This window comes from Dissoconium aciculare, assembly GCF_010015565.1.
Source record: "Dissoconium aciculare CBS 342.82 unplaced genomic scaffold K489scaffold_6, whole genome shotgun sequence".
NCBI lineage: Eukaryota > Fungi > Ascomycota > Dothideomycetes > Mycosphaerellales > Dissoconiaceae > Dissoconium > Dissoconium aciculare.
This window is the reverse complement of record NW_022984956.1, coordinates 802,353-828,801: the sequence shown is the minus strand read 5'-3', so window position 1 is coordinate 828,801 and position 26,449 is coordinate 802,353. Positions and strand designations below refer to the sequence as shown.

Genomic DNA, 26,449 nt, shown 5'->3' with positions numbered 1-26,449 from the left:
ACGGGCACCTAAGTCATCGGTCACACCTCTCCGCAACGGGCACTCATCCACCAGCCAATCCTATGGTTCGCCAGGTGGGCCCCGCCTCGTTCAGTCTCAAACTCCACCTCCACTTCGTGGTGGCTGGAAGGGCGCAATTGCTTCGCGTGGTGGTCCGCCAAACAACTCCGGCCGTGGCGGTGGTCGTGGTGGCCGTGGTGGTTACAATGACTCGCCTTCTTCCAATTATCGCGGCCGTGGTGGCGGAGCCAACCGAGGTGGCTTCACAATTGTCGACAACAGTGACCCAACCGAGGGCGTTAATACGAATAACACTCACTTCCGTCCTCAAAATTACAGCAATGTTCCACCACCGGCAGAGCTCAACAGCAATGACAGCCGTGGTCGCGGACGCGGACGCGGTGGTCGGGGAAGAGCCAATGGTGGCGGAAGAGGAGGCGGCCGTGGTCGCGGTCAACCTGCTGCTACTTCTTGATCTGTTCCCTGGTCAGGTACCACGCTACGCGAGCAGAATCAAATGGTGCGGAGACAGTCAGTCATTTGTGATGGCGATTTTGTCAAATTAGAAGACACGCAGCAGCTGATTATATCCTATCATGATCATGACGGCTACGAGGACGACAACCATCATGAGTGATGATTGCTACGAATATTATGACGACGATGATGATGATAATGATGACGATTATGGGTGAGATCATGATGTTATATATCTCTGAATCAAAGCATAACGTGCCTGCGTCATGAGCGACTATTTCTCCATCTCTCCCCGTCGTCGTAGCCACGTGCTTGGCCGCAAACCAGTTCCCCTGCCCTTTCGCCTATGATGCGATCTTGCACTTGTACACATATCCAATCTTGCGGTTGTGGTGGAGGACTTCGTCCGCTTTCTTCTCATGCCGACAGGTACTGGGTTCAAAGGGTAATGGTTCCAAATCCGCTTCACAAGATCAAACACTCTGGGCACAGCATATGCAAGACTCCGCAGTGTCGCCATTTGGGATCTCCTGCTTTCGGTGCCACAGTCGCACTACACACCACTTCCAATGGTTAGCCAGTGGCGTGTGCGAAGCGGTCACGCGTCGTCACGGTTTACCATTGTACACGATGCATCGAAAGCATGTGAGTGTTATCGTGGTACCAACAATGGCTGCGCCCCAGAGAAATGCACAAACGGCCGCCTGCAGAAGACTGTACATAACGGGACATGGTTCATTGCGAGGCGCAGTGCCTTCTTGTCAATGATACTCGTCGTATTGAATGACTTCGCCACTACATGCAGCGGTGTCCACAATTCGCTCCAAATAGATGCGGCGATGCACAAGCATGGAGACCAATGTGTGACCCAAGAGGCACAAGCTACGATACACGACATACTGTTGAGGCTGAGCTCTGCCTTGAATATGTAGTAGGGTTTGGGTTAGATTTAGCATATTGTGTTAGGGTTGGTGACGAACGGTTCTCGGTGTTAATCAAACTACAGAGGCCCGTGGTTGACAACTCCTACAGCAAATGCGATGCGTCGCTTGACTATGGGGCAGTGTCTGAGTTTGCTTGTAACAGGTATGGCCTCTGCGTGCGAGCAATAGCTTGGTGTGACCGTCCTTGCCGGAGGAGTAACCAACAAAGTCATCCTCCCGAAAACACTATTAACGCAGTAAGAGGGCCTCGTTCGCAAGACTATCAACAATTCACACGTACGAGCAAGGATTGAGCATAAGAGGCGATGCAAGTGCAGTGTCGTTGTGTTGGAACGACACAGCCGATGATTGTTCAGAGCTATGTCACCGAGCTGGAAACCCCGAGGATATCAATGGGCACGTCCCGGTGGTGCACCGCGGAGTATCTTCCCTGATGTGTCCCCGGAGTTATTAGCCATTCTCGATGGCCAGGGCTGACAAGCGTAGATCTGATGGCGACGTTGGCATATTTCACATGATTATGATTCCGCGAGTAGACAGATGTTCACATCCTTCCTTGGCGGCAGACGTCGCGACGAAATGTCGACTGAGAGCTGAAGGATAAGCATGAAAGTTGCCCTTGACAACTCGACTATGACGCGGATCGCGATGCCGAAAATCTTCCTCCCAGGACGAAGGACAGAATCATTATGTTGGACGTGTGGTGAGGTGTTAAGAGAGGGTCTTCGATTGTATCACATGGGGTGTATGATCGACACGAGTCCGTTTGTCGTCAGCTTACCCCAAAGGGAATCGAAGTGTTCACATGGACGACATGCGCGCCGATCTGCCTGCAGTCGCTCTACGCCCGAGTTTGGAAAGCTGCCAGTCCTTCGCACAAATTTTTCGTCATGAGAATCCTGCAGGCGTCACGATGGGAAAGCTGCGTCGATGATCGACAACCATTGATCGTCACCAGCCGAAGCTGATTTTCAGCGGATTCATTCAGCCTTCTCATAAAGCGAATATTCCTGGAATCGCGATGCGACAGGACCCCGTCAGTGGTGATCACAGGGTCGTGACGTTGGAAGTACGCGAGTGAGAGCTGAGGGAATGCGAAGGATTGCAGCAGCATACAGTAGCTTGCCCTCTCCAGAATCGACGGTGCCTCTCTCGGTTTCCGTGCAAAAGTATGGAGTTGCGGAGATTCCTGGCCCTGGCTACACCATCATCATCACCTGCATCATTCGATCCGTTCCAAGGGAGCGAGGGAGCAGAGTTCAAAGAATGTGCAGATGGCAGGCGTACACCTTGCAAGTCGTCATGAGATCTGTAATAATAAATCTTGCCACTTGGGCAGGGTCAAGACGGAATTTAACATGGGTATCTACCTAAGTAGCTAGAGGTAGGCATGACATGACACGATCGTATCTTCTACAGCACCATCACGCACCTGCAAGTACCCAAGGTAGCTGGAGGGCTTGGTTTCCTTCCCTGCGGTCGTGATGCCGCATCAGACAAAGCGGTACCTGTGCAGTTCGGCGTTTGACCACGCACAGCATGTGGGGCTGACCACAACCTCCATCCCACAGCCAGCAGCGTACTCGGGACCCCGATCGGCATGAGTCGAATTCTATGGGACTGAACACGTCCAATCTGAAGATCGAAATATGAAGTACTTGCAGGATCCTCGAGACACCAGGAGTCTGTCAATTTCAAGATTACGTTGAGCCTGCTCATTTATCCCACGCGAAATATACTTCTCAGCGGAAAAACAGTGCACTGCTCGTGTGCGCGATTTGCACGTGTTTCTCACCGTCTGTCTGTGTCGCGTGTCGAGACGAAGTCTGGGCCGAACGAACACAATTCTCTGAGCGTACTACAGCATGCCCATGTCGCAAGTCTCCTGATGGCCATTGATTATGAATGAACTGGGCCAAGACGCCTTGCCCTAAACGATGGTGAGTCGCCGGTCGTCCTCGTCGTCGCCATGGGCCTGTGTGTGGAAATGTGTGGGATGGCAGGCATGTCTACGCGGGCGCACGCCATAGAAGAGCAGCTCTGTCGCAGTCTCTCAGGGCACGCATGCTGACCATTCTCGTAAAGTAGGGCGTCGCGGGGCAAGATACCTGAAATGGACTGGACAGCCACCAAGGGTATTTTGAATCCTACCGGCCGAGATCCGTCCATGCACCGCCGCCGGTGCCAACCCAACCCAACCCGTGGGCATCGTTTTCCACCAACCGTTTCTCATGTGGACGGCTGCAGCGGTTGCACGTTGTGTGGCCGCCTCGTGTGCGCCAACCTATTTCCGTCTTCGCACCGCCGCCGCCGCATCCCAAAGCATAATTCGGAGAGGCGCATGAGGTTTACCGTGTGAGACCCAGTCTCCAAGCGTGTTCTCGGGCACTTTCGGATTCTCACAATGTATCATCTGATCCTTCATGAGACCAGAGAATGCCCAGAGTTGAATGCTAGAAGTTGTCACAGGCGACCGATTATTAGTGTCGCCTGAACGGAATATCTATGTGGAAGCGCATCCATGCGACAAAACAGACACGTACGGCGTCTTCTCGCTCGTGCTGACCCAATCCTCCGGTGAAATCTACCCTCATGCCGCAGTATTTCCTTGTCGTGTATCCCATAATATCTGTGATTCCCTGCATCACCCAGGATTAATCTCCCCAATCAGTGTCCGGATACGTAGAGTTGTGCGTAATACCTTTCTGCTGTGCTCGTCAGCCTCCATCCACTAAAAGTAAGCCGATCGGATTTTAGTCCCCTGCAAACAGAAAACTCGGCCTCTGAGGTCGGCCGGCCGGCCTACTGCAGCAGTCTTGCCGATTCGAGTTGGTTCTCGTAGTTGGTGCATCAACAGCGCTCGAGTCACGGTGGCCGTGTTTCCGTGCCTCGCTGCACTCCAGATCCAAGATTCTGTGCCTCCTCCGTGTCTTCCTTCGGATTGAGTCCCTTGACCACTCGCCCAGCACCCATTCTCCGGGCCGATATTTCCAGAGCCTACTAATAGATGAGTGTAGCTCACGCTGATACCGCCTAAAGTAGAGCACCGCATGCTTGCTGCGCTGCGCACGATGCCTGCTCAAAGACGAGAGGGCACTGTAAACCCCTCTAGCAATGTTACACTTGAAACCGTGTGGACCACATCTCCTGTGATGACAGAGAGGACCCACATGCCAACCGATCTATGTCCAGTATGGAGAATAGCCAGGACCAAGGTGACAGTTGGAGTTCTCAAGGATCAGCTATGTTGTCTCCTCATCCGGGCTCTATCGGACTTCTATCACCAAGTCAAAGACCGCCGGCGATGATGCCTGTCCATCAGGCCATCCATAAGCCCGGCTGAAGGCGATCCCTGCACGTTGCCCTTGCACCTTGGCCTGCCGTGGTGGGCGCGCTCCTTCAGCCAACAGGCCACCACTTCCACCAACGGTACCAAGTGATAGTGATGAGAGAGAATCAACCCCGGCTGCTGGTGCTGGAGCTGATTGATGATACTGCGACGCTTTCGGTCGCGCTTTCTGCTTCTGCTGCACCACCCCGACACACTCCTACGCCGTGTTCCGCCTACGCCGTTCCTTCGCAAGTCTCCGCTAGCCAGGTCGGGTATGATGCGCCGGACGGAATTTAGTGCAGGCACGGCATGGGCAGCATGTACCTTCCACGTTTCTGACCTAGGTATGTTCTCACATCATCATCGTGCCTCTCTCTCCTGTGTATACCACACAACCTTGAAACCCTTTCGTTCCGGCGCGGTGCACCGTCGTCATCCTTTTTGCAGCCGTATTCGTTAGTGTCTGGTAGCCCATCGATTCGTGTGGGCTGTCCTCTCACACTGCTCGCGCGCACACGTCCACGCTATCACCACTTGCAACCCACCCACGCCCGCCTGTCCTACTCCTGCTTATGACTATAGTCCAATGTTATATACATATCCTTTCTGGTTCCCTTTCGCGCAGACCCATCATGGCGTTCTCCTCCTCCATACACATGAAACGTCGCCCTGCCCCTTACGCAGCAGCATTCCTTCCGACAGTGTATATCTAGACATCTCTACCGCAGAAGCCCGACTGATCACATACGCATCCTTGATCGCGAACAGCGCGGTTCAAGGCCAATGGCTATTCACAAGGATATTGAGCTTGCGACCTCATCGCCAACTCGAACGACATCCAACTTATCCACAATGCTTAAAACCGAGGTCCCACTTGCGAGTGGACCATCACCCTCGCTCGCAGATATTGCGGAACACAACATCTCTTACTTCCACACCTATGCCTCTGAGGAAGAGAGCGCGTCGTCAGTGGACGACGATGCCATGAGTCTATGCTCGCTGTCCTCTGTAGATTCTCAACCCGAGATCTCAATATTGGGAGCGCCTGCACGTAATCCCGAGAATGTCAGATGCTGTCGAGCTCGAGCCGTCACCTTATTTCCTGCCGGAGAGGTTCGTGTCATTTCCGTCACAAGACGGTCACGATCTTTGACGAGCAGAAAACCATCACTGGCACGTCAGCGATCGTTGCCGCTGCGGGATTACGACGAGACGATCAGCAACGACGGAAGCCGCTCCCGCAGCAGCCAAGAAGATTGCAGCGACTCATCATATACTGCGCACACCAAGTCTGGCCATTCATCAGCTACAAATGCGTCAGAAGCAGGAACTTTAAACATTCCGAAGCGTCGAGCCGCTCGTATACCTCCCAGTGTACCGTTATTCGAGGCTGCTTTGAAGATGCACTCGCCGACATCGAGTCTCAGTGCTGCAGCCTCCGAGCAAGGCATTACGGTTGCTGAATGGCTGCAAGACGAACAGACATTTCCATACAGACGGTCGCCCACGTTCCCAGCCTCTCCTAGTCCGACGAGCCTGGCACGCCGCAAGACCAGCCGTCTCCCCAGTGGTCTGACCATGTCGCGCCTCGGAAAGGGTCTCAGTCGTCGCAATTCAACCGCAAGCGCCACAATTGCCGACCACTCATCGAGCAACAATCAGCGCCATGAGTCCATCTCGGCTCTACCACCTGCGCCAGCAGGCTCAAATTACAGCCCTACGGGCTTCCTCGGCCGCAGCCAGAGCGTTCGGACTAGGATGGTGGCTCGGGGAGCCAATGAGCGGGCTCCTGTCATCACGTTGCCGCCGTTCCCTTCAATCACCGAGATACAAGATGATTCGCCCTTGGCTGGAATCCCTCAACGTCAACGGCCTGAGCAGCAATCATTCGCTCCTGCTGGGCAACGGCCAAGCATATCATCACATCTGCTCTGCGTGTGAGCTCCAGCCTCGACACCAGGCATTTGCACATTTTCTTTACTGTTTGCAATATTTGATATATGATATCCGTTCGGCGAGGCGTTCACACAGGCGTTACATCTGACGCATTTTTGGGGTCCTTGACTCTCATCGGAGGAGAACTTGGAGTTGTAGGACAGGACTCTCTGATGGAGCCTCGGCGGTAAATTTGATCACGGAGAGGCGCTTGCCCTCTACCTTATTGGCGCACGGGAACTAGAAGGATGAACGATACCAGATATCACGCAAGGTGATACATATCACGACGTTGGGAGAGAAGGGTTCTTCACACACTGTCACCAGATTTACTCTGAATGATAGCAGTATACAATGTCTACGATCTAATGAAATCTATCTTTACAAAATGTGACCCTATCTCGTTTTTCTATCTCGTGCTCTATATCATAGCTCGTCATGATTGATAGATTCAACAACTTTTGTAAATCACTTCTTGCCTTTCTTCTTGCCCCCATCACCGGTCTCAGTCTGGGCGCTTGCCGTGAAATTGCCCTTGGAAATCGCATCTCTGGCAGATTGATTGATGAGACGAAACCGATCCGGTCCCAGATGAACCCCTCCGTACCATCTGGATACGACTACAACGAGGTCACAAGCTCCCATTAACTCGAGGAGATGCAAAAGGCGACCACCAGCCGCACTCTCGCCATCGTCGTCGCAATCTTTGAATTGAGCTCCGCCGACATCTGCGTTACCTCGCAAGCGCCACGCGGTGATGTTGTGGGTCGCCTTGGCTACCTTCTTGTCCGTTGAAAGGAGATGTGCCACAAAGGAACGAGCCTGCTGGACAGAAGTAACAGCTGCTGCACGCGCTACGAAGACTGATTTCTTTTCCGTCACCACCTCGGAGATGAACCAGGGAGGTGCCATTGTATCTAAACTTGACTCGTTGCCTGTCCCGGCATTGCTCTCGCCGGCGGCATTCAGCTGTTGGCTCTGGTCAGCAGGAGTGCTGTCCTCAGTACCTGCGCCAGGCGCCTGACCGTCCATTTCCCCAGGGCCCGGTGAGAGCGCATCTTTCGATGTGCCTGGCTCGCCGAGAAGAGCCTGAATCCTGCCCATGGCGTCCTCGAGCACATCGAAGACACACGGGATGCCCGGTTCGTAGACCTCGGAAAGAGTGTCGCAGAAGGCATCGACAAGCGCGGGCCCAATGCCATCACTGCGACCGACTGATTGCGTACCGAGAATGACTGGTGGCGCGTCAGGGTAGTCCTCCGGGAACTCTACCCGCAAGGAGATGTCTGGACGAGATGGCAAGGATAAAATGAATATCGACGAGGGCTTGTCGGCTGAGGCGATCAGAGTGTCGGGGCCGTAGATGGCATTGATCGATATCACTTCATCTTGTAATGCTTCAGACATAGCTCGGCCATTGGGACTAATCACTCTTGGCCATGTACATATCAAAGTTAGGGCCTGAAGACGATACGAAGCTGTCGTGAACCTTGAAGTCGGAGTGAAGTTGTTTCAACTACGGTCACGTGCCGAGCTGTCTCACTAGCGATCTGCACGTTCGGATCACCATCCATAACTTTATTCAACGGATGTATGCGCGAGCAGTCGACTTTTCTTCCGCGACACATACAAGTGCAGGCCACAGCGCTTCCTGTTCTCGCCGCCTCAGACTCAGAAGTCCAAGGCCACATACTCACAGGCGACCCGAGACGCGTGTAAAAGATCGCATACCATAGACCGTTGAACTTACAAGCGTCTTCGCTGGGAGGTTTACAACATGGCGCTCGCCAACACACGCGTTTCTCTGGCTGGATCTCTGCCTAAGCCGAGATACACAGGAGAGGAAGAAGATGCTCCGCTCCACGCCCAATTAAAAGGACCCCGCGTCGTGGACGCACGCGAACTCGACTCGACGCAGCTCGTTGTCAAGCAATCCGGACCTCCAGCATATGGCAAACGATCAGGATGGCGGCCGAAGGGCGCGGAGGATTTTGGTGATGGTGGCGCCTTTCCGGAAATTCCTGTCGCCCAATATCCTCTGGACATGGGAAGGAAAGGCGCGGCGTCGAGTTCGAATGCACTTGCGATCCAAGTAGATAATGACGGCAAGGTCAAATACGATGCGATCGCAAGGCGCGGCCACAGCGACAAAAGAATCATCCATGCCAGCTTCAAGGATCTGATCCCGCTGCGACAGCGAGCTGATGCTGGCGACATCAGTCTGGCTCGACCGTCAGAGGAGGACATACAGGCTAGTAAAGAGAGGACACAGAAGGCGTTGCAGAGTTTGGTCGACGGAACATTGGCTGCGCAAAAGACGAAAACCATCAAAGGAACTTCCAGGCCTGAGCCGACCTATGTCCGGTACACACCTGCGAACCAGATGGGAGACAACAGTAAGAAGCAGGATCGCATCATGAAAATTGTCCAGAGGCAACAGGATCCTTTCGAGCCACCAAAGCATAAGATCAAGAAAATTCCTCGAGGGCCGCCGTCACCGCCACCACCGGTGATGCGGTCGCCTCCCCGGAAATTGACCGCTGAGGACCAAGAAGCTTGGAAAATCCCGCCCCCGATTTCGAACTGGAAAAATCCGAAAGGTTATACAGTGCCACTGGATAAGCGTCTCGCTGCGGACGGACGAGGCCTCCAGGATGTCACCATCAATGACAAATTCGCTCAGTTTGCAGAAGCACTTCACACGGCTGACCGTCACGCACGCGAAGAAGTTACACAGAGACAACGCATGCAACAAAGGCTAGCGGAGAAGGAGAAGGAGGCTAAAGAAGACCATCTACGCCAGCTGGCTATGAAAGCGCGGGCGGACAAGGAAGCTGCAATGTCAACTCGCCGGCGATCCGAAGATCGTCGCTCACGAAGCGGCTCCGTCGACAGCCGGTCATCATACTCATCATATTCACGCTCCCCTAGTCGGGACCGAAGTGCCGATGGCTCGGAGGACGAGCGAAGGGAGCGGGAGAAACTGCGCGCCGAGAGGAATTCGGAACGGAAACGAGAATATCGTCAAAAGAACATGGGCCACGAACGGCGCATTCAAGTCGCCGCCCGCGAGCAGAATCGCGACATTAGCGAGAAGGTCGCGCTAGGCCTTGCCAAGCCCACCCAGAATCGTGAAGCTATGTACGACTCTCGCTTGTTCAACCAGAGCTCTGGTTTTGCCGCGGGTTTCAACGAAGATCAGCCCTACGACAAACCACTCTTTGCTGAGCGCGATGCGCTGAACTCCATCTACCGACCTTCTGTTGGCGAGGACGACGAGGATGGTGGAGAAACACTGGAGCAGATTCAAAGCACAAAGCGATTCGAAGGGCTGGGAAGAGCGCCCAAAGAGGGCTTCAGAGGTACGGACACAGTCGAGCAGAGAAGTGGACCGGTGCAGTTCGAACGTGATCGTGGAGATGATCCATTTGGGGTTGAAGCAATGATCGCAGAGGCATCGAACACAGCAAGTAAAAGGGCAGCGGAGGAAGAGGAGAGTCAAAGACGAGGAAAGAAGGCCAGGGTTGACGAGGGTGACGACTGAGTGAAGGGCATCCTGGTAATTTCAGGCACGACTGTTGTTATGGTCAATGCGATTCTGCTCCTGCTCACGGGAGCTTCAATGTACAAGCAGGTGGCCGAAGCGGATGGATCTAATGCCAAACCCAAACCCGCTATTGATATGCGCGTATTGTGCGCGCAATCGGCCCAAACTAAGAAGAGAGTCTATTGGCCTTTTCGATACTACAAACCGACTCACGAATCCTCCACCTGAAACAATCTCAAGTACTCCGTACGATTGAACATTCTCGCAGAATCGATAGCATTCGGCTGTCCCGCCGCCAAATCCGCTCCTTTCTCCGCCATGATCCGCACGACCTCATCATGACCCTTGAACACCGCACCGGCGACTGGGCTCTGCCCGCGATCGTTCAGGACATCCGGGTCCGCCCCGCGGTCGAGCAGCATTCGCACGGTGTCCGCGTATCCGTGGTACGCAGCCAGCATCAGTAGGGTGTCGCCTTTGTGGTTGGTGAGGTTGACGGGGATTCCAGCGGAAATGTATTGCTCTAGCTCGGCGGCTTTGCCTTGCCGTGCGAAGTCGAAGAGCTTGGTGGCGAGTGCCAGCGCTTCTGGAGGAAGTTGGGAGGCATCTCGAGTAGAAGAAGGCCCTGGATTGATATCAGGCTGTCTGGCTTCCGATGCTTCTTCCGGATCTGTCCTTTGCGGTAGACCCATGCTTTCCAATCACACAAACTTGTAGGAACTTGTTTCCCGCGATGTTTCAAGTACACGACATGCTATCTCATGATCTTATGCAATGGGGGCGATTCTGAAGTTCATTTTTAGAGCGACGTCATTATGTGCAGGACTTCGATGGAGGCGGAGAGGACCCCAAAGCCAGGTGATATATTCACCGTATCAAACACTCGTTTCCATGCCAACATTGTTTCTCGGCCCAATGGTCTAGTGGTATGATTCTTGCTTTGGGTCGGCTCGTTCGCCAAAGTGCAAGAGGCCCCGCGTTCGAATCGCGGTTGGGCCCGAAGTTTTACAGTTTTTGTCTCAATTACTGTAGCCAACAGTTTTCCTTCTTGTCTTGCTCAACAGTCCGATCAACATCTTGTTTGATAAGTGAGTGGCACGTCTTGTGATAGAATTGGTGCTGTAGGTCGTGCACGAGGTCGTGCGATCATGCGCGGCACCATGCACGTTGTCTCGACTTCATAGACGTGGCTGTCACAATTCTGTGGAGTGCATTGAACGTATTTTCCGTCGTTCACACGATAATCGACAAAAGACTAAATTTATACCCAGCAAGGCCAATTGAGCCACTATCCGACACCGATGAGACCAGTGGATTCCTTGAAATGGAACCGTTCCATTTCTTCCAACAATCTCGATCTTGGAGACATGGCAGACGCCAGCTCGGACGACAAGTCGCGTACGACTAAAAGAGAGGTCGATAGAAACATGGCCATATCGAGTGACCAGCCTCGACCAGAATCAACATATCTTCGATGGAGTTCGCTTCCACTGTACATTGGTGTTGCTGCGGTGCTGATGGGATTTTATTTGGTCAAGCCAACTACAGTCCTGACCCTCAACACTACGTCCTACGAGATATGTGCGACGACATTCGACTATGGTCTGCCTATCGCCGCTATCATCTCACAAGCGACACGCTATTCTCACCAGGCCTGGGAGATAAGCGCTCTGTTCGAGGCCAAGATGCAGATTTATGATCCCGATAGATCAGTCTTCGGCCGTATACCTTTTCCCGACGGTAGGCCTCCCTCGCTCGGTCTACGACTGGACGAGGCGTCTCTCTACGTGGCAAACTTGATTGATGTCAAAGGCAAGTCGCTTTTTCCAGATGAAGATACAACGTCAGCTCCTGCGTCTTTGGGCATCGCGGCTCTCATGACCGGCCAGGGTTGGAAGCCTCAAATGGAGTCCGCTTCCAAACAAAGAGAGACGCTTCTGGCTGGGAGCAGATTCCAGAATGGGGCCATCAGCAATCACGCCGATCGACTCGAAGTAAGTTCTCGAGCCATTGGGCAATTTGCCCCATTTCTCGCATACTACGGTGTCGTCTACGAAGATTCTGAGAGCATTTCAGAAGCCGTTAGGCAGATTGAGCATCACAGGGACGTTCTCATGATTCCTGACGGTAGCGGGAAGGGAATGTGGAAGAACTTAGAAGGGCCTCCCAGGTTCGCTGACGCTCGCCCATGGTCTGTCAGTAATGCTGTAGCAGCATTCGGGATGGCACAAGTCAGATCGATTATTGCAGCCTGGCCGAAGAGCAATTCGTCCATGCGAGCTAAGGTCGACAGCCTTGACAAGTATGTGTTTGAAATCCTGACGGCTGCGGTTAGTGATCATGACAAAGAGTCGGGACTTCTCCATGAACAACTTGGCGACGAGACGTCTTCACTTATGTCTTCAAGCACAGCGTTGTTTGCAGCCATTGTTTATCGAATGGCAAGCATTAATGCGGATGTGTTCGCTCGGAATAAACTCCTGCAATGGGCTCACAACGCACGACGAACGCTGTCTAAAAGCATAGGCAGTGATGGCGCTCTCGACAGGTCGCCAGGAAGCGTCGGTACAAAACCACATGGGAAGACGGCAGTCGATCCTGAAGCGCAAAGCTATCTCCTCATGCTAGCAGCAGCATGGCGGGATTGTGTCTGTAACGGAATGTGCCTCGAAGCATACCTTCAGGAAAAGGAGGTATCATAAAGACTTCGAAAGTCTCATATTCGCGAGATCGACGGGATGACATCAAAAAATATTTGTCCTGAGATCGCCGGGAGCGCACATTCGGTGGACAAGCACAGAGCCCATGATCCGTTGGAATAATGTCGATGCATGAGCGTGGGGAGTATAAGGCAATGCTCATCCTGCGGAACCCCGATGGCTCCACTGTGAAAACTATGTATGATTGCGGGGGATCCAAACACTTAGAGGTCTTTATTTGAGTATTCATGATGATACGAGTGTTGCTCAAGTGCCTGGAGAGCGGGAGAGGGTGAGCAAGAGAATCTGTAGAGACAGCGCCAGAATGACGATTTCCGGGGCCTCAGGCATTAATGTCACTCCTCCCCCACTTCGACAAACAGAACAAACTTGGAAATCAGGGTCTCGTCTCGCCTCACCCCATACCACTGGTTGCGGTGGTGATTTGGCGGTGGTGGGAGGCATTGCCCCACCATGCACTTTGCCTGCAGGACGGTGTTCCTCTGTGATGTTGCGGAGCACCGAGCACTCGATGTTCACGATCCAGACTTTCACCCGCAAAACAGACGGACACGCACGTCTCCCCTACATTTGACAGCCTAAACTTTTGGTACATTCGCCCTCCACTATTGCTGTCAGCCTGCGCAGGCTTTCGAGCAGTTTTGTCCTGTGATCTGTCCTATTACGCGTCCGCCCTCGGTAGGCAGCCTCTGCTGTGCCGCCATAGTGATGAGAAGCGCTAACATATTCTGACAAACAGACCTTTTACACTGCACTTCCACAACATCTGCATTGCACACCTTTCAAGACAGACACAATGGTGAGTCGACCGCGATAGTTTTTGAACCTGAAGAGGGCTAACCTAGCGATCCACAGGCGCAATCTGGGTATGTCATTCGAGTGCTGAAAATCACCCTCCTCGATCTCGATTACGATTCGCAGAATTCTCCTATACCTTCCACTGACAAACGCACCTGCGCAGTGTTTCCGTCGCACCTGAGTGTGTTCAGGCCTTCAACGAGCTTAAGCTCGGCAAGTCCACCAAGTGGATTATCTTCAAGATCTCCGACGACTGGAAGGAGATTGTCGTGGAGGAGACTTCAAAGGATGCCGATTACTCCGTCTTCCGCGAGAAGCTACTAAACGCCAAGAGTAAGAACAAGCGCGGTGAGGAGGGCATGGGTGGTCGCTACGCTGTATACGATGTGGACTATGAAGCCGAAGGTGGAGCGGGCAAGCGCACTAAGATTACTTTCATCTCATGGGTACCAGATGATGCGCCGCAATACGTAAGTCGATTTCCATGGGCAGGGCCCTCTTCGCGCGCGTAACACAGCAGCGACTGACTTTATCTCAATCTCCAGCCTCGCATGATGTACTCAACTTCCAAGGAGGCCCTTAAGCGCGCCCTCAACGGCATTGCCGCTGATATTCAAGCCAACGACGCCGACGACATTGAGCACGACAGCATTGTACAGCGGGTGTCGAAGGGTCGTTAGGAGACATCCCCTCATGACCATCACGATCCGAATCGCCACTAGAACAGCATGTGATCATATCCGTGCGCTCTCATACAGTTACCAATTTCGAAATGTCCAGACGACAGTTCACTTAGGCTCTCAATCGCAAGATCTGACTGGTTGTACGAGGATACCTAGCAATGGAGGAATTGAAGTCATGGAAGTATGATACCACAACGAAAAGTTCCTACCACCGTCTCTTCGTGAATGAATTACGTTCTCTGCCTAGTTCGTCACGCCTGTACTTTCAATTGTTTGCACGTGCTTCACGACTCGCGAATGGACTGCAGTACAGTATGCTGTTCATGAATCATGTGCAGAACTAGATCCATCGTCAATGAAATCGATTTTCAACCGCCCTGGGCTGCTTCGAGCTCCTACAATATCCATAATTCCGTCAATAATTCGTTCGTGACATCACACCTGTATCCCGATTTGCAAGTGCGAGATCCATCATAGACATAGAACGAGGGTGGCAGTAGCTCTTTGTAAATTGACGCAGGATAATGCTGGCCAACAAGTCGACTCATCATCTCAGCCGATTAGATACCTTTGATGACCTGAACTTCAGAGTTTCTTCCACGCATCTTTGAAGACACCGGCTAGAAGTTTGGCTTCGTCCTCGTCACGTAATCGCTGTGACAAGAACGCCTGAAGATCTGACCAGAACTCATCCGTCCTCAGGAATTCGGCGGCTGTCGACGGTCCCACAAGAGGCTTCGCCTCTCCAGCTTCCGCTTGGGCCCGTTCGCTGTTGGGAGCAGACGTTGTAGATTCGATAGATTGGGGAGCAGGCACATCGGCTGCAACGGGAGATGCCTTCTCTTCAGCGGCAGGAGTAGAAGTAGCAGAACTTGGAGCTGCGGCGCCGCCCATGATCATGACGCTGAGCTCAGCATCTGCTTCCACACCGAGTTCCTGGAGAGTTTTGAGGTCGGCAGTCGGCTTCTTGTTCAGAAGTAGCTTAACCTTGTCTTGCTGGAGACCAGTCTTGGCTGCATATTGAGTCTTGACATCATAAATTGTTGAGTCCAGGGCGATGCCAGATAGTGTTACCGTCTCGCCGCCCCGCATCGGCTTTAACGTTATGCTGATGTTAGGCGTCGATTTTGCGTCTTGCGACGACGAAGCTTTCGCATTTCGAGGAAATGGGTTTGTTTGGCGAGGTAGGATGTACTATGGTGACTATCAATGATCCATCATTGACACATGATTCGTGTTGGCACATACAGGACTCTGATTCGGGTACTTTTTAGGATCGCTAACATAATCCGCTGCTATCTTGATGGGTCGCTTGTCCAGAGTCGCCAGATACGACTTGGCGAATGTCACTTCCGACATGATGTGCTTGGAGAATCTAGCATACAATGTCTCTGTTGGCGGTTCGTTCGTCGTCTCTGTCGGCATCAAAGTGTTGTTTTGGAGCGTCTCGGTACTATTATGTGATCGATAGTTATGTTTCTGGAAGTAGTGGAGCTGCGAGAGTTAGCATGGCTGGTCCTGTATGCATGACTTGGCACCGTCACGACGATTGATCGTCATCGCAGCTTCGTCGCGTCCGAGATCTTCACTAAAATTCCTATGCGCGTTTCTTCTCAAAGGTACACAGAATACCCACTGCAGCATTTCCAATGTCAAATGTGTATAATCTTGAACCGCAACCGACAGCGAAAGTCGTCTTGCAAACGACATCTGGCGATATCACGATTGAACTATTTGCGAAACAGACACCGCTAGCCTCGCGGAATTTCCTCCAGCATTGCCTTGACGGCTATTACAACAATACGATATTTCACCGCTTAGTACCTGGCTTCATATTACAAGGAGGAGATCCTACCGGGAGCGGATCTGGAGGCATCAGTGCCTTGAACGGTGGCGACAACTTTCAAGATGAGTTCCACAGTCGCCTCAAGTACAACCGGCGCGGCCTCCTGGGCATGGCCAATGAAGGCAAGGATAGCAATGCGAGTCAATTCTTCTTCACTCTGGCGGCCACTCCAGAATTACAAGGCCGCAATACTCTTTTCGGTCGAGTCGAAGGCGACACAATATACAACCTCATGAGAATGGCCGATGCAGAACTAGTCGAAGGAGAAGGAAGCGAAAGACCACTCTATCCGACCAAGATCACAGGAGCCGAGATCATAGTGAATCCGTTCGAAGACATGGTGGCGCGTGCGCAAATCGCGCCTCGAGCGACAGCAGATGATGGCCAGAAAAAGAAGGACTTGAAGAAGAGGAAGAAACCGGCAGGGAAAAACGTACTGAGCTTTGGAGGTGACGATGGGGACGACTCGCTTGCTCCAGTCGTCAAGAAAGCCAAGGTCAATCCGAAATTCGCGGCGAGCGTTGACGATGGACCATCAGACAAGATCATAAAGCCAGTCGTGCACAGAGAACAGACAAAAGACACAACCAGCCTCCCTAAGCGGAATGAAACTGTAAATGCTGCAGAAGCTGTGCGCGACACCGAGACTCCGGATCGGGTAGCGAACCGAGAAACGCTAGGTGCGCAGCAGCCTGTGAGTGCTGCTAAGCCAGACATGGAAATGGACGACGAAGACGAGGATGAAAGAGGTGAAAGAGAAAGCAAGCGAGCACGCGCAGCTGCTCTCGCGCTTGAGAAGACAAAGGCAGAATTCGACGCTCTCAAAAAATCCATGAAACGCTCGAATGAAGTTCAAGCTCCGTCCAAGGAGAAACCCAGATCCGCCCTAGAAGCCATGATCCCAGAGACGAGTACTCGGGGACGAAAACGTGGCGGAAAAGGCGGAAATGATGAGCAGGGAGCATTAGATCTGTTCAAAGCATTCAAAGAACGCTTGGAAGGTCTACCTGCTATTGAAGACATTCGAATTGACCATAGCGACAAGTCTCAAGCTTCCAAGGAGGACATAGCTGGCACGCAGGATGGCGGAATGAAAAAGTCTGGAGTCGCCACGGAAATCAATGACGACGAGGAAGCCATTCTTTGCGACCTGCACTTCATCCCGAATTGCCAATCATGTAAATCGTGGGATACCGGCGATGATGTCGCAGACGGCGACAAAGACGAGCAAGGCACAGACTGGATGGCACACAAATTGTCATTCGCCAAGGACACCCTCGGCAAGGATCTAGAATGGAAACGGAAAATGCAGGAGATCGAAGTCATCGACCCGCGCGAGAAGACCCGTGAGATCCTCGGCGAGCGGAAGAAGGGCAAAGAGAAGAGCAGGGCAAGGTAGGCTGGAACATGAAATTGACGTGACCTTGAATGCCTCATAGACCTTGTGTAATAAGTACCCCCGTCACCCCAACGAGGGGGCGTGTGTCTAAGAAAAGGAACGACGTGGTGCGCCTCCTCGAGTTTCGCACGAGGCCTCGCTAGTAACGCTGGTATGGGTTATGTATAGCCTGCGTGTTTCTGGGTAAGTTTACTAGACTCTGAAATGATCTGCGGAACGAGATCGGGACCATGTCAATCTGAAAATCCCATTGGCTTTGTATTGGTTACAGGGCTTGGGCAGAAGTCTCCATACAATACAGATGCACAAAGAGATCGAGCATTCATTTGATTTGTACTAGCTATATGCGCGTCAACATCGTTCCGAATCAAACATCTTCCGGAAGCTATATTGTCTTCGTTTTTAGCATGAGTGACAGGCTCCTCGATGCCTTGCGCAGACACTTGTCACGGCGTTCTGCCACCTTCAACCGCCGGGCGAGACAAACAATGGGATCGGAGATCCGTCTCGACATGCTCCAGGAGGCCTTGCATCCACGGCATCGACAGTCGCATTGTCCATCAGTGTTGGTCTCCCCTTTTGGTCCGACCGCAACAGGGACAGGATTTGGGGCTCTTGCATTAGCAGACTCGAAGCTCCAGCCGCCAAAGATACCATATTGCACGTCGGCGATCACTTTCTCTCGTGCGGGGTTCTTCCCAGTCCGGTCTGAGATCGCTGGTTCCGTCAGTGCGTGGCCTTTGCTCGGACGCCGGACCATCGCCTCAGGATATTGCTCGAAGAACGCTGTAAGTACGGGGACCCAATAACTTCTGTCCTTGCATGCGTCGATGAGCTCGTATAGTGCTTTGCGGCTGGTCTCGTCCATCGGCGCCACAAACTGTATCATTTTTGGAGCGTATTTCCGGCGCCAGAGGGCGGTCCGTTTGTCTTCGTATTCACGAATGTACCAGGGCAGACGACCGAGCTGCTGCGGAGCGTCGGGAGCATCGGCCTTCTTGGCCTTCGCCGATGTTTTTTGTTCCTTCAACACTGCAGCTTCTTCGAAGCTCTCATCGTAGTATTCATCAATTTCACTGTCGCGTTGCTTGTGGACATTGTCCTGGTTGTATACGCTTGACGACGACATTGGGGCCAAGTTAAGTCTACCGCAATGACAATGTGTTTGGAGCGACTTCGTCGTAACTGAGTTTCTAGACTTGAGGAACCGCAGTCCAGGGGGCTGCGAGATCGTAGATGAAGAGCTCCATGATGGCCTGTATTTGAAGAGAAAAGAATGAAAATTAAATTCGGATATTTTCGAATCCTGAGTGCGCGACTTGGTCGGTAGGTGGATAGATAGGCGCGATTCATTCAGGTCTCGACATGCTGGACCAGAGTAGTTCTGGTAGACTCATGCTTTCGAAGGTGTAGCCGATAAAACTTTGAAGCTAGCCACGAGGCTCCCAGGAATTCTAGCTAGAAAGGCTTCAATCTTCGGTCGACTCATCACTTCGCACTCTGCGGCGGAATTCGAACCGAAGTACTGCGTAATTGTGGTGGATTCGGATTTGTTGAGAATTGACTGCCCGTAGCCCGTTGCGTCATTTGTCAGTTTCGAGACGGTGCAAGGAAAGTCGACGCGGCAATTGGTTTCCCAAGAAGCTCAATCCCTTCTAGACGAGCCTTTTATCGCGGCGGTTGTTCGCCAACAAATAGAGCCGATGCTTAACCAGGAAGTCCTTGCAAACCCACCAATGCACCGAGGCGCACATGGTCATTAAATCGCGTGGCAGCGAGCGTCTCAGAGCGGCAGGCGCATTCACTTGGACAACAGTTACGGCAATTTCTCAGAGCTTTGCTCAATCATCATCATCGTTGTAGTCGGCCTCGCCATCCGCATCGTCATCATCGATGAAGCCATCTCCCGTATCGTACTTTTCTCCCGGCGCAAGGCCTGCACGGCCTGCACTCTGCGTAGGTAAACGCGATTGTAAGTGTTGTGAGGACGCTGGTGGTGCAGCAGCTGCTGCGGTATCGTGAGCCAACGCGTCGCAGGCGTCAATCCATTCTGCATAGACGTCGACAGGTGCTGAAAGATCTGTGATGGTCAAAATTAGAACTGCTTGCGCGAACGCGACGTTGAGTGAAAATTCGGCATCAAAGCGTACTGTTGATGGGCCCTTGGAACGTCTGTCCACAAGATTTGCAGCTCAGGTTTCCCACGTTTGATTTTCGGTCAAGCTTGACCGTCACGCCCGTCTCGTGGCTGCAGAAGACGCATTTGAATGCAGTTGCGAGAACTTGACGCTGAAAAAGAAAGTTATCAGTATATCTTCATAGACAGTTGTGATATCACCATCACGCTCTTACCTGCTTTTTTGCAGGTCCGCGCGATGACTTGCTTCGTTTTCCCATGATTCCAAGGTTGGCTATGAGTTGTGTGGACGAAAGAGATGATTTGTCGCAAATCCAGGCGCGATCGAAATGAAGCTCAAAGTCGTACGAAATGTGAACGCTGATGATGCATGTGAACCTCAGGCCTCCCAACCCGGTCACGCTCGGCCAACGAGTTGATTCGAGGGTCCGTCTTTGTTCACTGCCCAGGTGCTGTACAGTAGCCCGCCCAGGGATTACGCTGTCTTGGAGCCGTTATCAGCGCGGCGATAGTGATCGCGTTACCTGCTTGACGTACTGTAGCTGGAGACGTGCAGGTACTCTGTGCCAAACATTGATAGATAGCTCTGGTGTGTTTGTTGACAGTATCAAATGAAGGTCATATCAATGCTGGAGGTTATCGGCGACATCGCGACCTGTGTAGCATTCAGTTGCACAACTTATGAATGAACACACAATCTTGTGAAGAGGCGGGCGGCCCTGCGGAGCTGTATCATCTGTTTACCCGTCCATGCGTAGATGATGACTACAGCTATCTCCCGGCCAGTCATTGTTTCACCGATAGATGATCACTTGACACATCCAAGCTGGCCTACCTGCCGTGCATAGCAACTGGTCGAGAGAGCAACGCAGTGGTCTTCTGTGCCCACTGCTATTCATTCTGCCTATTATTTTAATTCAACGTAGAGGAGTTTCATGAAACTAGAAAGCGGACCTATCTACAACTGCATGTGTAATCGTCACACCAATCTTGGAAGGACCAATCTTGGAAGGCTCAAAGCTTGATAGGTCCTCTGCTCTGCTTGTTGCTCTGTGCGGTCTCGCATCTCAAATTCGCTCTGGTCACGAAACTTCATTCGGTCAGGATGTCGAACAAATCGATGTCAGCTCCGGACAATAAGGATATACTACAAGCCATTCTCGCGGAGCTTCAGGCCCTCAAGAAAGGACAAGCGGAACTCCGGACGGAGCAGAACGTTGTTGGAGCTACTATCGAAGCTATCAATGGACGTGTCAATGCTCTGGCTGGCGTCAAGCAGTCTCGCGATGGCATCGCGCACGACATTTCATTACCAAGCCCGATCATAAATCCCAGCGGCGCCCAGACGCCTTCGCAAAACCAGTCGAATGCTCATAGCGCCAGCAATGGGGATGGCCAATCTACATCGCCCAATGGCGGTGGCGAGCTGCCCTCAGCACCACCTCGAAGAGGTAGCACCTTCTCGAAAATCATTTTGACCTCGTATCCAGGCCAGGCCGGAGTAGACCCGCTGCCGATGGAATGGGGTGCACAAGATCCGCAGAAGCGTGGACCAGTTGTTGTCTCTCGTCACCCCGATACCATCCGTCGCCGTAACGCCATCGGTGCCCATGGCGGCTCGTACAGTATCTACTTTGCTCTTGCACTGGCGTCTAAGCAGCTGGAGACAGATCACAAGCCTGACTTCACAAACACCGAGCCCGCTGCCGCACTTGGACCACATCCTACCTGGTATGATCCCAAGAAAATCGTGGCAATGGATCCATGGGGTCATCTAGCACCATGGTTGTTCAAGGATGTCATTCGAAGTGAGAACGTCGACATCCGACCCACCATTGCCATTACGAAGGCGCACATGAAACTTCCAGAGCTCGAGGACAGTGTTCGAAAAGGGCGACTTGTGCCTGACGGAAAGATCTGTTTGAACGAGAGCGGAGAACTCGCCGTGACAAAGGTAGCTGTTGAGCCGGTGTGGTACCTTCCAGGCGTGGCCGAGCGCTTTGGTATCGATGAGGGCACCTTGAGACGCTCGCTTTTCGAGCACACAGGTGGCAGCTACCCCGAGCTGATCACTCGAGGCGATGTGAAGCTGTTCATGCCGCCGATTGGTGGTCTGACGGTCTATATCTTCGGCGACCCAGCAAAGATGAGTGATGCGAGCGCTCGACTGGCGCTGCGAGTACACGATGAGTGCAATGGTTCCGACGTGTTTGGCTCTGATATTTGCACCTGTCGGCCATATCTCATCTTCGGTATCGAGGAGGCCGTCAAGGAAGCCCAGAAAGGCGGGAGCGGAGTAGTCATCTATTTCCGCAAGGAAGGACGAGCACTCGGCGAAGTCACCAAATACCTGGTCTACAACGCGCGCAAACGAGGCTCTGACCGCGCGAGTGAGTACTTCAAGCGGACTGAGAACATTGCGGGAGTCAAGGACATGCGATTTCAAGCGCTCATGCCGGACATTCTGCACTGGCTCGGCATCACCAAGATCGACCGCATGCTAAGCATGTCAAACATGAAGCATGATGCTATAGTCGAGCAAGGAATCCCGATCCACGAGAGAGTGCCCATTCCCGATGAGATGATTCCTGAAGACAGTCGAGTGGAAATCGACGCGAAGATTCATGCGGGTTACTGTAAGTTTTGCTAACTCGCGACGTCAGGATGGCGGTCTGACCTCTGTTTACCTAGTTACGACGGGCAAGATCATGACACTGGCAGAGCTGGACTCCGTGAAGGGTCGTGCGTGGGAGGATGTCGACGTAAGCCATACCTTTGCCGCGCGTCGTGTTCTTCAGCTAATTTGCCGATGCGTCTTCCTAGCACTAACGATCGGCGTCAATGGATTGCACTTGGAACGGCGAAAGCACGTGTATGCGAGGCTGTCTGGAAAGAGTAGAGGTTCGCAAAGACTAGTATTACCTGCTGTGAACTTGTTATGGTATCTGATGTCACCATTAAGGTGTTCTGGTTCTACCGAACTTTTGGAAAAAAAGGCCATGGTCACGGTGCAGGCGATTGTGTTTGTAGCCCGACAAATGACATCATCACGCCCCAACAAGCTTGATTCGGAATCACTTGAGAAGGACACGGTCTTTCGCGAAGTCTTCGGAATCTGTGTTATCTCCGGAAAAGTTGGCAGAGGGATCATAGGAGGAATACAATGTCTCCGTCTGATTTGCGACACCGAGATGGATTGTGAAGCATGGGGGTTGGCGGACGCCCGCGATCCTTCACGCTCGGGGATCAATCAGACGACGACCTGCGTGGCACAATGCCGCGTGCGACAACGTGGTGTCCACTGCTCTGGGAGACGCCGCCGTGTCGATCTCTCAGCAGATCCCGCGTTTTGACTGAGGTTTGCCGGGGCTACCAGACGAAGAGGCAAGTACTCCCACGTCTGGATCAAGTTCCCGATCGACGTATAATTCTCCGATGATTGATCAGGTGGACTTTGGCTCTGGATAGAATTCGTCTACGGGTTGTCTCGCAATAGGATAGGGCTGATGTGAGATGAATAGATCATCCCTTCTCGTAGGCTGCTCACACGTGCATGGCAGGATCAATACCCTAGTTGTCTCGGAGATAGACAATTCGGTCAGCGTGGACAGAAGTGGGCAGAAGAGGTCATTCGCATCCCACGACTTCACTTGGTGCATGTCGTCGACTCCTTTGAGAGATGTTTGACGGTGTGTGGGTGGGAGTACATCCTCGCGAGGTGAGATTCAACGGACGTGGCACTCCGTAATTCGGTGAAGAAAGATTCACTGTAGAGATGAACATGCTCGTGTGATCCCATCATGCTCGATAATACTCATAACCCGACTGTCCCATTTCCGAGATCGGTCACGGCATGCAAGGTAGGGTCATTGCCATGTCATCAAGGAGAGATGCCTGCGAAGAGGAAGTGGACGAAGGCACGTGAGAAACCTCGTCCATCCAAATGCGCCCGCGTTGGGCAGCAAAGCAGGTACGGTGAGCAACAAGCCTTTGCCTTCGCCCAGTAGCTGTTCGAAAGCACCCATTAAATGCCACAGCAACGCTGCTTCGAAACACTAAGAATTGACCGGCGTCAAACTTGTGAGAGCATCCCGACAGCCCCGTGAGGAGGACGAATGCGCGGTCAAGCAGAGTTTGACGCCAGGCGAAGCTCGTCAACAATGTTGGCTACTCAAGTGGTAGGCCGGAAGCTCCGGACGTCTCATAAAGGCGAGGATGCAGTAAGTAGGTGCCGGTGTGACAACTCGTGCTACTGCCTGAGTCTCTGATTCACATACGAGCACGACAGGCTCTCAGGCCGCGATATTTCACCCACGTCCAGGCGCTTGTAGTAGTCGAGCGGATCTTATGCGCGCCAAGCTCGATGTCTATTTTCGCCGTTGCGTGGCATGTGCCCTTCGCGACGAAAATCACCCGCACCTGGATTTCCTATCCATGCGATTTTGGAAATCTCATAACCTGCCCAGGTGCATATTAATGTCGCAGCTGGAAATTGCGTCTAGACCTCACCATTGCGTGGACCCCCTGCTCGGGCAGAGAGACCTGCATTGTATGTATCACTCGTCGGCTGCGGGAAGGATGTCGATGGCAGAGAAGTGGGTCAGGCATTGACTGCGTGTCACCAGTCTTCACTCATCATTCATGCTTCATGCAACCAGTTGCCCAGGCAGCTGCTTCAATGCATGCATGAAAGCCTGAGGCTTCGAACCGTCACCATGAAGACAGGCGTAAGTGTTGACTACGACGATAGAGGGGACTAAAAACACGAAAGCAACATCCTGTGTTGCCTGTTGCCGACGAATGCGGTCACGGCATATACACCTAAGTAGATCGCCCAGACCATGAGCCTTTTGCGCCATCAACAAACATCGATGCTGCTGCACGACAGACATTCGAGATCGATAGACGGCTTTCAGAACAACAGCGCCAAAAATACCATGAGTCAACTACCCAGATATTCTTGATACGGCGCAGGCAAGAGGCATCTATGCCGCTTGTCATTGTCTCTCAAGATCGTCATTATTTGGTGGTCAATTCAGCGAGCTCAATCGGCTTTATTTAGATCTCTCATCTGGAAGAGCGACGTTCTCAATTTTGCCGAGCGCTAGGGACACCCGGTCAAACTCGTCTCATTGATCTATTCATGCTTGGTCCCTTACGATCTCAAGGGACTCGTTCTCATCGGACTAGAGATGAAGAATCCTTCTTTACGGCCGACGGCGAAGAGGTGTTTGAAGGCACGTACGAAGCATCAAACATAGAAGGTATGTCTTCTGGGCGCCTCAAGGACGACATAAAATGCGTTTGTACACCATCGCAATACTAGCATTGTAATTCGTAGGCAATAGATACACAACTCTCGACCGGCTACTGCATATTGTGGACTAGAATCAACGCCTAGAAGGTTCGCACTCCGGGAAGTTCGCTCATATCGTACGCACCGGATTCCTCAATGTCATCCTTTCTACATATGGTGGATAACATCAATGAGGTTTACAATCTGATCATTTCTCCCCAACCCGCCGCTTGCAAACGCGGAAATTGAATTAGTCATCAGGATACAAATACACAAGATTAGTCGTCGGTGTTGCCCATCCGATTTGCCCAGGTGTACACCTGGGCATACATGGCAATGTCAATTCCGGTAATGTGAGCAATCCGTGACGTCCGCGGGTTCCAGCGAATCGCTTCACCGATCCCTTCAAAGGTTTGCCTCCACCTGGGCAGGGCTGGATTGCTGGGAGTTGCAGGTGCGCTCAGATACTGGTACGGCACGGACGGATAGACACACATCCATGCAGAGTGCCCAGTTGGGTACGGGGCATCGCGCCGCAGTTGGTACCAAGATAGATGGACACATCCGATGGAAAGTTCAGGACTGTTTGGCATTCCAGAACCATAGGCTTGTGCACATCTTGCTACCATGGTCGGAGAACTGTCTCTTGCCCACCGGAGACATACTACCCATAGATCACGAAATTGCAGGAAAGGTGCTAACCGTGGGATAATTCTCCTCGAGGAACGCTTCGAGCAAACGGTGCATGAGATGAAAGAGAGAGTGTGTGTACGACAGCGCACAATTCCGTCCAAAACGCGGGTGTGGGAAGAAGGAAAAGGGTGACGAGTAGTTGGTTCAACGCTGATGACAGTGCTCTCCCGTGCTGGAATCCGCCCGCCAGGGTCATTTTTCCATCTCACTCCCCCGAGCCCGCCCCAGAAAAGCCGCCATTTGATGGCTGTGCCGGGCACGGACTGGCTCAGCAGTGCAGACGACTACCCTGGGTGATGGTCGCACACCAAAAATACAGTACGACGATTTTCCGAAGGATGTACGAGCCAGTCTGACGTGGCTGAGAAAGAGAGCATCATCGCCGCCCCCCTTCCCTACCTAGTCGCGACGGTTTTAGATCTTCCGCGGCCTCAAATGTTGGTAACCCACTCTACCATCGCATGCTGCTGCGACCCATGATGTTTATCCACGTATGATTGGCACTCTGACAGAATGCGATACCTTCCCACTTGTCCTACATACCCAGAGAGGCAGGTAGGTAGAGAAGTGGGTTGGTAAACAGTAAACATCGGTCCGTCTGTGTGCCATTGTACAGAAGGGAAAGCACTTAGCGAGAGTGCAG

General features: G+C 52.5%; 12 protein-coding genes and 1 non-coding gene across 13 annotated transcripts; 8 read left to right on the top strand and 5 right to left on the bottom strand.

Moving 5' to 3' along the window:
• The first annotated feature begins 4,874 nt into the window (after positions 1-4,874).
• Positions 4,875-5,374, top strand: K489DRAFT_219065 (uncharacterized protein). Its single transcript, XM_033599714.1, has one exon. The coding sequence runs from the start codon at positions 4,910-4,912 to the stop codon at positions 5,210-5,212; it is 303 nt and encodes a 100-aa protein (XP_033459909.1). The 5' UTR covers positions 4,875-4,909; the 3' UTR covers positions 5,213-5,374.
• K489DRAFT_380255 (uncharacterized protein) lies at positions 5,152-7,081 on the top strand. The gene has a single exon (XM_033604845.1). The coding sequence runs from the start codon at positions 5,536-5,538 to the stop codon at positions 6,691-6,693; it is 1,158 nt and encodes a 385-aa protein (XP_033459908.1). The 5' UTR covers positions 5,152-5,535; the 3' UTR covers positions 6,694-7,081.
• On the bottom strand, positions 7,028-8,146 carry K489DRAFT_380253 (UPF0029-domain-containing protein). Its single transcript, XM_033604844.1, has one exon. The coding sequence runs from the start codon at positions 8,092-8,094 to the stop codon at positions 7,156-7,158; it is 939 nt and encodes a 312-aa protein (XP_033459907.1). The 5' UTR covers positions 8,095-8,146; the 3' UTR covers positions 7,028-7,155.
• Positions 8,147-8,464: 318 nt separating this feature from the next.
• K489DRAFT_409979 (uncharacterized protein) lies at positions 8,465-10,231 on the top strand (the record flags this gene model as incomplete). The annotated part of the gene is made up of 1 exon (XM_033607651.1): positions 8,465-10,231. One exon carries the CDS (start codon positions 8,465-8,467, stop codon positions 10,229-10,231), a length of 1,767 nt encoding a protein of 588 aa, XP_033459906.1.
• Positions 10,232-10,443: 212 nt separating this feature from the next.
• Positions 10,444-10,926, bottom strand: K489DRAFT_409978 (ankyrin; the record flags this gene model as incomplete). Its single annotated transcript, XM_033607650.1, has 1 exon — positions 10,444-10,926. The coding sequence occupies one exon, from the start codon at positions 10,924-10,926 to the stop codon at positions 10,444-10,446; it is 483 nt and encodes a 160-aa protein (XP_033459905.1).
• A 217-nt stretch (positions 10,927-11,143) lies between these two features.
• Positions 11,144-11,233, top strand: K489DRAFT_t29. The gene has a single exon. It is a non-coding gene; the product is annotated as a tRNA-Pro (tRNA).
• A 71-nt stretch (positions 11,234-11,304) lies between these two features.
• On the top strand, positions 11,305-13,273 carry K489DRAFT_380251 (uncharacterized protein). Its single transcript, XM_033604843.1, has one exon. It carries the CDS (start codon positions 11,602-11,604, stop codon positions 12,934-12,936), a length of 1,335 nt encoding a protein of 444 aa, XP_033459904.1. The 5' UTR covers positions 11,305-11,601; the 3' UTR covers positions 12,937-13,273.
• Positions 13,274-13,311: 38 nt separating this feature from the next.
• K489DRAFT_380250 (uncharacterized protein) lies at positions 13,312-14,818 on the top strand. Its single transcript, XM_033604842.1, has 5 exons — positions 13,312-13,632; positions 13,694-13,753; positions 13,810-13,820; positions 13,916-14,222; positions 14,298-14,818. Exons 2-5 carry the CDS (start codon positions 13,751-13,753, stop codon positions 14,430-14,432), a joined length of 456 nt encoding a protein of 151 aa, XP_033459903.1. The 5' UTR covers positions 13,312-13,632; positions 13,694-13,750; the 3' UTR covers positions 14,433-14,818.
• Positions 14,819-14,888: 70 nt separating this feature from the next.
• K489DRAFT_356994 (uncharacterized protein) lies at positions 14,889-15,905 on the bottom strand. Its single transcript, XM_033602549.1, has 3 exons — positions 15,684-15,905; positions 15,252-15,629; positions 14,889-15,170 (listed from the first exon to the last, which is right to left on the bottom strand). The coding sequence occupies exons 1-3, from the start codon at positions 15,858-15,860 to the stop codon at positions 15,021-15,023; spliced, it is 705 nt and encodes a 234-aa protein (XP_033459902.1). The 5' UTR covers positions 15,861-15,905; the 3' UTR covers positions 14,889-15,020.
• Positions 15,906-16,032: 127 nt separating this feature from the next.
• Positions 16,033-18,062, top strand: K489DRAFT_380249 (cyclophilin-like protein). The gene has a single exon (XM_033604841.1). The coding sequence runs from the start codon at positions 16,085-16,087 to the stop codon at positions 17,678-17,680; it is 1,596 nt and encodes a 531-aa protein (XP_033459901.1). The 5' UTR covers positions 16,033-16,084; the 3' UTR covers positions 17,681-18,062.
• Positions 18,063-18,065: 3 nt separating this feature from the next.
• Positions 18,066-18,809, bottom strand: K489DRAFT_370482 (uncharacterized protein; the record flags this gene model as incomplete). Its single annotated transcript, XM_033603139.1, has 1 exon — positions 18,066-18,809. One exon carries the CDS (start codon positions 18,807-18,809, stop codon positions 18,066-18,068), a length of 744 nt encoding a protein of 247 aa, XP_033459900.1.
• Positions 18,810-19,521: 712 nt separating this feature from the next.
• Positions 19,522-20,077, bottom strand: K489DRAFT_388748 (Elf1-domain-containing protein; the record flags this gene model as incomplete). The annotated part of the gene is made up of 3 exons (XM_033606444.1): positions 19,522-19,760; positions 19,831-19,969; positions 20,033-20,077. 3 exons carry the CDS (start codon positions 20,075-20,077, stop codon positions 19,522-19,524), a joined length of 423 nt encoding a protein of 140 aa, XP_033459899.1.
• An 845-nt stretch (positions 20,078-20,922) lies between these two features.
• On the top strand, positions 20,923-24,642 carry K489DRAFT_409972 (uncharacterized protein; the record flags this gene model as incomplete). Its single annotated transcript, XM_033607649.1, has 3 exons — positions 20,923-22,453; positions 22,509-22,579; positions 24,568-24,642. The coding sequence occupies 3 exons, from the start codon at positions 20,923-20,925 to the stop codon at positions 24,640-24,642; spliced, it is 1,677 nt and encodes a 558-aa protein (XP_033459898.1).
• Positions 24,643-26,449: the final 1,807 nt, after the last annotated feature.